Source organism: Limulus polyphemus, unplaced genomic scaffold (genome assembly GCF_000517525.1).
Source record: "Limulus polyphemus unplaced genomic scaffold, Limulus_polyphemus-2.1.2 Scaffold1380, whole genome shotgun sequence".
Lineage (NCBI taxonomy): Eukaryota > Metazoa > Arthropoda > Merostomata > Xiphosura > Limulidae > Limulus > Limulus polyphemus.
In genome coordinates, this window is record NW_013666990.1 from 151,214 (window position 1) to 161,973 (window position 10,760).

At 32.0% G+C, this 10,760-nt stretch overlaps 1 protein-coding gene across 1 annotated transcript in view; it reads left to right on the forward strand.

The window, feature by feature from the left end:
* Positions 1–8,370, forward strand: part of LOC106463332 (CAD protein-like) — a gene marked incomplete at its 5' end in the record, with an annotated part of 157,695 nt that extends 149,325 nt beyond the window's left edge. The window contains 2 exons of the mRNA XM_013923351.2: positions 946–1,040; positions 7,795–8,370. Of these exons, the coding sequence (XP_013778805.1) occupies positions 946–1,040; positions 7,795–7,897 (198 nt within the window). The remainder of the gene's footprint in view (positions 1–945; positions 1,041–7,794) is intronic.
* Between the last annotated feature and the right edge of the window lie 2,390 nt (positions 8,371–10,760).

Genomic DNA, 10,760 nt, shown 5'->3' on the forward strand with positions numbered 1-10,760 from the left:
CATTACCCATTTAAGCCGTCTCCAGCCTTTATCATTTTGTTCAGGACGATGCACTGGGATCAAGTTTTTGTAGCCATCTTACTATCTGTTTTTCTAGTTCTCCAAGTGCCAGATGATCAGTTTATAGAATAAACTTTTGTCTATAAATGTAGTGTTGGAAATGGCTCAGTGTGGATAATCCTAGTAGTTTTTAATGGGTTGTGCAGTATCTTCTCCAGATTTAAAAAACAAGGTCAGCACCTTTTATTTCATGTATTTTAAAACTAAACAGTTTCTACTGCACAGTTTGTAGCATATGGGTCTAAAGTCAATGAGTATTTAGATTAGATAAAGTAGTGCTGGTAAGGCTTTCCTTAGAACAATAAATACCTGCTGATATCCTATTCAGATAACATGTTTCAAAACATATAGTAGCATAAGCATATGTATATCATCTAACTTCACACACTATATGTCAGTTCTCTGAATGCCCTGTTCATGATTTTTTTAGTTTCTGGTTTTATTAGCTCATGAGGGGCTTAAAAAACAGAAAGTTCTTGCATTCATCCCAGCCAAGTTTTTCTCTTTAAATCTAACTAATGAATATTTCTTAATAGGACCTTATTTCTATGTTCTTGTTTGCTAATATTTAAAAGCTTTTATAGCCATAGAACATTTTTTTATTTACAGTTACAGACACGGTGATTTTGATAATGATAGTTTCCACTTGACTGACTATCATGTAACTGTTATTCTATACTGTCATATTTCTAATTGTAACCCCTAGCATCCTCTCTGTTGTTTTAGAAAATGGCAGTACTACCCTCCGTAATGACTTGTGTATATTAGTACTTACTGATTAACCTTTAAAATAGTTGCCTATGTTAAAAAGTACACAAAACAGTAAATATTAAAGACTGGAATATTTGGTCACTTAATGTCACTATTTATTCTTTTAATTTTCAGTGCTGTGGACACTTCACCGTCACTCCTCAACTCATGACAAGAGCCAAGCAACGGATGGTTGTAATGCATCCTTTACCTCGATTAAATGAAATAAGGTAAAGTTAAACGTTTGTGCTGTTTTAAGTTGCTGAAATTTTTTTAACTACCCTTGAATGTATTCTATTGATTTATGAGAATTGTTTAGTAGCTAATTCCATTTTGGTACTTTTCATTAAACATTATATAAACTTAAGTTTCTGAAAGGAACAAGTAATGGGATATCTCTTGTGACATCTCAATTTCTTCTTTCCATAATGAAAACAGAATCACAGGATTTATAAGCAATAAGCAGCTTTAAAAAGGAAAATGGGACCTACATGAGTTAAGTGTCTCATGAATAACTGATATAAGTAAAATTTCAGCCAAAACTTTATTTTGTAGCCCACCTGGTCTGCTGAGCTCAGGTACCAGCGGTGGCATATGACAAACAGATTACATTTGAAATGTTATTGTATCCACTTCATACTGGAAACCTATATTGGGCCAGTAAAGAATAATGAATTTTACGGTGACATTACAACACATAACATCACTAAATGACACGCTTTGCCTTCTAAAACATATTTTGCTGTAAGATGTAAGCTTGTTGTTGTCAAATGAGCATTCTGTCAAATTACAGGAGAGAGAATAGTTTATAAATGAGTAAATCCTGATATTTGGTGAAAAAGTAAACAGTATTTTAATATTAAATAAATGTTAACATTTAGCGTGAGTCGCTCGTATCATGATTTATATGATATCTAGATACCAGTGAGATGATACAAACTAATCTCTTCTCCTATAATTGAATCAGACTTGTAAGATCTATAAGTGAGAAATTTTGACAATGGGATGTGCATGAGTTGGGACAGTGTATGTAAGACCTGTATGCCAGGTTAAAAACAAACTGGAGTGAAAAAGTACAAACATAATTTTTTTTTACACATAAATTAAATACAAAAAGTTTCTGTTGGTGAGAGAACTTCACAGTTCCCACATGATAAATATAGAAACTCCCCATATCCACCTTTAACAAATTAATTTTTCTTGCTATCTGGGGGGCTCTTGAACATTGAACTGTTATAATTACAGAATACTTACTCCACAAATATTTTGATTTAAAATTACCTGGCTAAATTCCCTCAAATTTTGTATGTGATTATCAGATTCAAAACTGGGTGAAGAATGGAAGTGAGAAAAGTAGATATTAGTAGAAAGTAGCCAACATCTGCTCCGGAAAATGAAATTCATGCAAAACTTCTTTGAAGATAGACAAGAAATAACTCTTCTGAGCTAAAAAGTTGCAAATCAGGATGTAAATAGATAAATAAATAACATGGTGACTATTTGCAGTCGCTGCATTTCTCCCACCTTTATTAATTGGTTACCAGTTACATCAAGATGTATCATCATAAATGTATTTCTCCTATTCTGTGTCGTGGTCATAACATCCTGCTATGGAACGAACAATAGAAATGTGCAAATAAAACAAACATTCCTTCTAGTGATGAATCTCACCATACTTGGCTGGATTCAGAAATTGGCCACTTACCACTTTTCAGAGTTTATTAATAAAGTAATTAATTAATGGTTAAGCATCAGGGCCCTGATCAGTAAAGTACCAAAATACATCATGTAGGACTTAACATAGCTAATGCAGTGCAATATTCAGTTTGTTTTTATTTTGCATTCTGACCATTTCTTTTAGTTACAATGCTCTAAAATGACAAGAATTATCCAGAAAGCATACAGCTAAGGTAAAGTACAATAGTCTATAAGTTTATGACTAAAAAATTAATTACTTTTGTCAGTATGTGTGGGCTGGACACTTTACAGTAGGTGTCTCTGACTTGTTGGCAGTAAATTTCACAATAAACAAACAGCACACAGTCCACATGTTTAAAAATAATATATTAAAACAAGTTTACTGTAACAGTGACTTTGTCAAAGAAGATGAAGACTACTAGACCTAAGACCACTTGATGGAAATGAAATGTACAGAGACGTCAACTTCGGTGAAGAACTGACTGGTAAGCCGAAGAAAGCACCACAGGATCTATTGTTCCAACATGCATATGTCTTCACGGATAGACCAGGAAAGATGGACCTTTTGTAACACAAGATTGAGACCACAACCAGGGATTCAGTCAAGATGAAGCCCTTCCAGATGCTCTATATGATGAGAGACCTGATCAAGAAGCCGGAATAATTGAGCCCTCGAATTCGGGCTACTATTCACTGGTGGTAATCATATGGCTCAAACCGCTTCTGCATAGACTTCCGAAAATTTAACCATGTGATGAAGTTCGAAGAAACTCCGATAGCTGTTTGGACGAATGAGGGCAGCAGGTCTGATCATTTGACTATCTATGTGTCACATTGATTATTCTGTGCTAGACTTTGTTAGACACAAGATGGGTGACAAACAGATAGCCATGGAAAAGGAGAAGCTAATCAGCATACAAGATGCACCAGCTCCAACAACCAAGCAGCAAGTTAGATCCTTCCTGAGGTTAGTGGGATATTATAGGAAGATCATCCCAAACTAAGCTGAAGTTGCTGCACCACTGACTGACCTGACCAAGAAAAGCCAACCCAACATGGTGAAGTGGGAACAACCACAACAAATGGCATTCCAGAAGTTAGAAAACATGTCAGGAAGTTTGCCAATCCTTGAAATGCCAGACTTCGACAAACCATTCATTGTTTAGGCCGATGCATCAGACGTTGGAATTGGAGCAGTACTTCTGCAAGAACATGTAGACATACTGTTTCCCGTAACATATGTCAGTAAAAAGCTGTGAAGAGTAAGAAGAACTACTCTGTGATTGAACAAAAGTTTCTGGCCATCATATTTGCCATCTGAAAATTCCAGAACTATCTCTATGGAAAGGAAAGAACTACTCTGTGATTGAACAAAAGTTTCTGGCCATCATATTTGCCATCTGAAAATTCCAGAACTATCTCTATGGAAAGGAAAGAACTACTCTGTGATTGAACAAAAGTTTCTGGCCATCATATTTGCCATCTGAAAATTCCAGAACTATCTCTATGGAAAGGACTTTATCATCCAAGTGGACCATCAGCTCATTGCATACATCCAGAGGTGCAAAATTGACAGTGTGAGGATCACGAGGTGGGCATTGTATCTCCAATACTACTGGTTCTGCATTGAAACTATCATGGGATTGCAAATGTTGGTGCAGACTGTATGAGTAGACTTTGTGTATGAACTGAAAACAGTCTTAGTATTTAGTATAAGAAATGTTGTAAATATGTTTTGAAGAGGGGATTATTGTTATTCATGACTGTTTCAAATTAAGTATAGCATGTTAAACTTAATTATTTTTAAAAGCAATAGTTTATCACATTTGTTTATGTAAATGTGTATGAGTCATATGTTGTGTAGTTCAATTGTTGTGAATTAATGCTTGTATTATTGTGACATGTTACTAGAACCTTCTAAGTTTTTCTTGTTGTTTCAATTCAGTATTATTGCATCATAATATCTCATAGTATTCTAACATTCTAGGCCTCAGTCAGGCTATAAATACTCTAACAAAATGTAGTTCAAGGTAGTTATATAGTAAAACATAGATAGATAGATCTAGACTAAGTGAATGTGAGTATAGCCATAAAGGGCATATAGTGGTCATTTCTAAAGTGAAATAATCACAGGTTGTATTGTAGTAACAGAGTATAGGATAAATAATTTGTCTTGTCATTTGTGTTGTAAAGTAATTGAACCAGCCTGTGTGAACTTTGGCGAAAACGAGACAATTTCTTAAAACTCTGGATACAACTGTAGTAATTAACCATGTAACGTACATTTGTATCTATATTTGACTTGCTTTAATATATTATTTTAAAACAAGTGGACTGTGCTTTTATCACCAACAAGTTACAGACATCTATTGTAAAGAATCTGGCCCATCCATACATACAAAACCTGACAAGTTTTGTCTCGTAACTAACTGCCATAAAGTATATTTGGAGAAATAAATTGCTCATTTCCATATACTTATTTTTCCATGTGTATCAAATCCTATATGTAGGCTCTTTTTTTCTCTACATTGCATCAATGTTTTTATGTGGGAACAATCTTTAGACAGCTTTAGTTTATCATTACAAGGTGTGATAAATTTTAGATAATATTGTTTAAAGATGGTACCAGCTGTTTTGTTAGAAAACTACAGTTTATGCTAAATTTCAAGATCTGTCTTTTGTTCTATTTCAAAATGTTTAAATCTTTTACTTTGTAAATGAATACCAAATATAAGGTAGCCACTGGACAAGTCTACACTATTACACCCTAAATACTGAACAGTAAAATCACAACTTGTTCAGTACAGTCAGTCACTTGGTTACACATTAGAAAGTTCATTATCCAGTGAAATTTAGTCACTCATATTGTTTTGAAGCTAATTATGTCCTGCCACATTGGTTTCCAGAAAGCTTATTAAACTCACAGTGAAGAAATACAGATGTGTGGTATGCTTTGTGAAGTGTGGAATTAAAAGGAAAAGGTGCTTGTCAGGATTATGTAATAGTGTACTATAAGAAAACCTTTGTTGATAACAGTGCTATTATTTCTAACATTGTGCAACTGATTATCCCTGTCCGGATAACAAATGAACTGGTAAAAGTCATCAATGCTATAAACTTAGCATTTCAATGATGTGAAAAATATTCTTTAAAGCTTATAATTTGAAAAATGATGTTGCAAATTTCTTTTGGTTTAATATAAATTTCCAATTATCAATCTCTCAAATTGTCAGCAGATTTTGATAGACAAAAAGTTTGGGCATTCATATTGAATGAAGCCTGTAAGATAATTCTGTGAGATTGTGTAAAAAATGGATCAGGAATTAGAAATACTTGCAGATTTCAATCTTCAAACAGTATAAAAGAATACTACGGATTGAAAAGACGTATATTAATAAATTTATTATGATTATCAACATCAAACCAGTACAACCTCCAGACCCTTACAATCTGCCCAATAGGGAATAGCAAACAGAGAACTTATAGCATCCAGTTAAATGTTGAAATATTTTTATATATTTCATTAAAATGACAAACCATTTTACAAAATATATAAACATATCTTGAGACATATCCATTTTATGCCAGATTTTATACATAACATTTAGTATCGTAGTATTTCATTGTTATTAAAATGTATGTTCTACATGCTCGGAAAGTTAGGCCTAAGAATAAGGCTTATCAATAATGAAACATTAGGAAATAGTTATTGTTGCATGTGCACATTGTATTTCTTGCTGGATAAATATAAATTTATTAATCAAACATTTGTAAGTATTGTCAACAACCAATATAAAAAGCATGCACTGATACAGTAAAACTTTTAAGCAGCAAATTGAGGAATATGGTCGGTCATATCACAAGTATTAAGCAGGGGGCTTCTCACTAGAAGCTTGATGTCATTAAGTTTTAAGTGTATTCAATAAAGAAATATGAATTTTGAAACTATTTATTATGAGAAATTTTTAATATGTAAAAACTGGAAAACAATACACGACTTATCAAATAGATCTATAATGTTTTTACTGTTATGAGAAGAAACCAGTTACTGCATTCTGATAAATGGTCAGACTCAAGGTTTTATAGCTTGATCAGTACTCTTGAATGAATAGGTGATCTTCAAGCAACCATTTATTACTTTTAAAACATTCAACAAATGCTTCACTGCTTTATGATCTTCATAAAACTGTACTGTTGGTAAAATTAAACTTAAATCCACACTTTTAGTTTAACTAATATAAACAGTATTGTATACCCATCTCTACTCTTGATGGTTAACCATTCTCTTGTCTTAGCTTGCTTTGATGTGACAGAAACCTATTTCTGTATCACTAATTTTACTACTTGTAAAACCTATAGAGACAAAGCTTATTGTCATTGTATATTTATTAAAAACAAAATCTATATACAATGTTAAATGAAAAGTAAATTTCAACGTATTTTATTGTACATTGTATTGCAAACCGTTACAATGTTGGTTGTCAGTTTTCTGCCTACCAGTCATTGAACATTCATTTATGACACCAGGTGAATTGACGTGTATAAAACAGAAATGTTATCTATGTAGCCACTTTTCATGCTTTCACATGTTTTTATTAATCTCAAATAAACATGACATGCACTCTTAAATCTCCCAGGAAGTTTTATGGGGGGCATTTAGATTTGTCCATCCCTCTCCATGTGTTCCAATGTACTTTTCTGTTTGTCACAACCAAACTTCAAAGGCAGGTAACCGATATTTAGTTCTGGCCCCATGTGTGATTTTGTGCTATTAAAATGAATGAGTATATAAAATAGTACAGTTGATAAAAATCTTAAAATCTATAAGTATAGAAATTATTTGATGCACAGGTAGAGCAGAACACTGACAAAACTTAGCAAATCTCATGTTTTTTTATTGTTTAAACCACTTAAATGTTATTTGTGTAAAGAATAGTGCTTGAAAACAGGGGCACATACATTATTACTACTGTACTATTAAAGAATGGATTATGTTTTTATTACGTGTTAACCTTCTTGTGGGTTCATAGTTATTGGTTACATGATCTCTAATAATAGAAATTTGAGTAAAATATCATTGATATTGCAGTTAATCCCACTACATAGAAAATGAGTGATTTTACCCTTTGGTTGGTTCTTTATACAATGATATTCTCTGCAAGAGCAATATATAAATGCAACCAATAGTGAATGGAATAAAAACGAGTTAGTAATTTGAGGGTTGAATAAAATATTAATTATTAATAAGGAACTAGATCTTTCTAATGGTTACTTATTATTTTGTAGTTCCGAGATTGACACAGACCCACGAGCAGCATACTTTCGTCAAGCCGAATGTGGTTTGTACGTGAGAATGGCACTTCTGGCTATGGTACTGGGACGGTGCTGAAGACACAAGGCTACTACTGTTATAATAACCTGAAAATGCTTTCTTCAATAAGCATTATTTGACTTAAGCAAATTGTTAAAATGTATAAATTCAAAGCAGCTGTGGAAGAAGTGATTAATGTTCAAGTGTTTGCTAATCCCAAAGTATACTGAGATTAATAAATAGTAAACAAGTTTTATTGTGTCAAATTTAGTGTATTAATAACTTCTTCAATTATGATTCACCAGTAACAATTGTTTATCTAGTATTTTATGTAATGTGACATTGATTGTCAGGAAACCATAAAAAGGAATCTCAGTTGCCATATTTTTCCCCATAAAACTTGTATCAGATGCAAGTATTCCACTAATAAAAATATTATTCGTAATCACAAGTGTAATTTTAAAGTGTGGATTCAGTGATATAGTTAAAATTGGATTTGGTATATCACTTTGAGTTGTGTACTTGACTAATAAAGTGCCATATTAGTTTAATGTGCCTGTGGAAAATTGTTATGAACTTTTTCAACACAAACACCATGCTTTTAAACAGATAATATAATCTCACCTTGTTAGATATTTTACTAATACAAAATAATAAAAAAAATTTAATTTCAAAAGAGGAATCAATCATCAAAAAAGTACACAAACAAATTGAATCAAAATGCAAAGATTATATTTTCATACATAAAACTAGGAACTCTTTAAAAAAAAGTAAACAAACTAGGCTGGAAATAGTCTACATTAATTTCTCAAGTTACAAATACCTATTTTGCCTTTACTAAAATTAATAAGTACTGTAGACATGGAGTCAAAATAGTTATTTGTAACTTGAGAAAATAATGTAGACAGTATTTCCAATCTAGTTGTAGGCTTGAAAATATAATCTATGCATTTTGATTCAACTAGTTTTCTGTACTTTCTTGATGATCCCTATTCTCTTTTTTAAATTAGCAATCTTTAATTATCTTATTTCTCAAGTATTTTATGTCCATTTATGGAGTATACATGAATACATTTTAAGCTATTTATTTTACTAATTTTCTTACTTTGCTGAAATTGTAACTGCATATTTTAGTATTATTTTCATATTTTTGTTTCAAAAGCTATACAGCAAAATTGGCTGGGTATTTTCCACAAAAACCTAGACAGATATACTACTTGAAACCTATTTAGAAAGTTGATTTATGTGGCTATAAATGCATAATTTATGCTATGTTGTCGTGTCTTCCTTTGTACTCAAATGCCCTATTAAACGTGTGTTTACACAAAACCACCTGGCTCGGTAACTAATGGTTGGGTGGTGAAAAGCCAATGCAGCAGTAAAATGTTCAACTGAATGTATCCCCACTCACAAGGGTAGAAAAATCTGTGATAATCATATACTGTTAGAAAAGTTACTGAAATAGTTGCATAGAACCACGTCTAGACAAAGTACAACAGCAAACTTGAGAAATGATGAATCCCCAACATGGCAGCTTCCAATTAGTGTGCTATAAGTTGCACAATTTATTTTCTAATTAATGCACATTAGTAAAACACCAGAATTTTTCAATGGCAGAAAGTGAAAGATTTAAGAAAAATTCTTCAGAGAAAAACAGAACAAACATGATTGAATTAATTTCAGAACCATCCTGTGGCATACTTATTACTATTGTCCAGGTTTCAATAAAAATCTTCTTACCCCTTTTTTCTGTAGCAACTATAATCTATAATAATAAGGATGGAGTCACTTGTAAGTATACACATTGTTTACTCTAATAAAATGAAGTGTTTCTGACTAGTATAACATTGCTTAAGTGACTTCTACATTTCTGTGATGCTCGAATGGCATCCAAGAGCTAATGTTGAAAGCAAAGAACTTTAGTGTTGAAATATCGACTTTCAAGAATCAACTTAAAAATAGCACTACAACCTTCTCAGAGGTTTGTTTAGTAGCTGTGCATAGATTGTGGCACAGTATACCAGCCATTTTTACTGGAGGTTTTGGTGTTTAAATGGCTTTGAAGAGAAACTTGGCCAGTAGCAATGAAAAAAACCAACATATAAATAGAATTTTGACCTGCATAGTTTTTTTATTCAATGGGTTTCATCAAAATATTTATAACTTTTTTTTTGAAGGGTTGTGAAGCAAGATTAATAATAATATGAAGAACAAATGGATGAATTTTGTCTCGCAATCAGAAAATAAACTTTTTTTTTCGCCATTATCAATATTTTAGTACCCTTAGACATTGAAATAGGTCTTTGGGATTGTTTGAAGAACAAGTCTGCTTCTTCAGCTGGTTTTTGCCCTTATGATCTATTAGAATTTTTGAGAAATTCATATGAACCACTATAGTGGTTCATGATGGTACCATATTATTATACGTAAATAATAAGTGACAGAACTCAAATATGGTTAAACTTGCAATTCACAACACTAATTTAACAGAACTAATTTCATTATCATTCTTGAAACAGTATCAATTTACTACGTATGCAACTTAATTTGGTTCATTGATACATTTTTTTTTTTAAATGATATACATTCTTCATTATAGTTTAATGAAATTTATTAATTAGTGCAAATAATTGTATGTTATCCATTTATTCCACAGTGTCACATTCTTGGAGAAAAGATATGTATTCCAAGCATCTCAGCTTAGTATTATTTATACTTTGGGCAAAATAAGTACTTTTGTTTGGTGGTGGTTTAAAAGTTATATAGTAATTAACTCTTTTTCAGCACGTGCTTGGTCCCTGGGACCGACCTCGTAGCCATTTTGTGCTTGTTATAGTTTATGCTATAACTTTTAATTTATTAAGCAAATGTTAACAAGATTTAACAGATTATCAGTAAATATTGCAATGCTTTTATATACAAAATATAATTTTTTTTTATT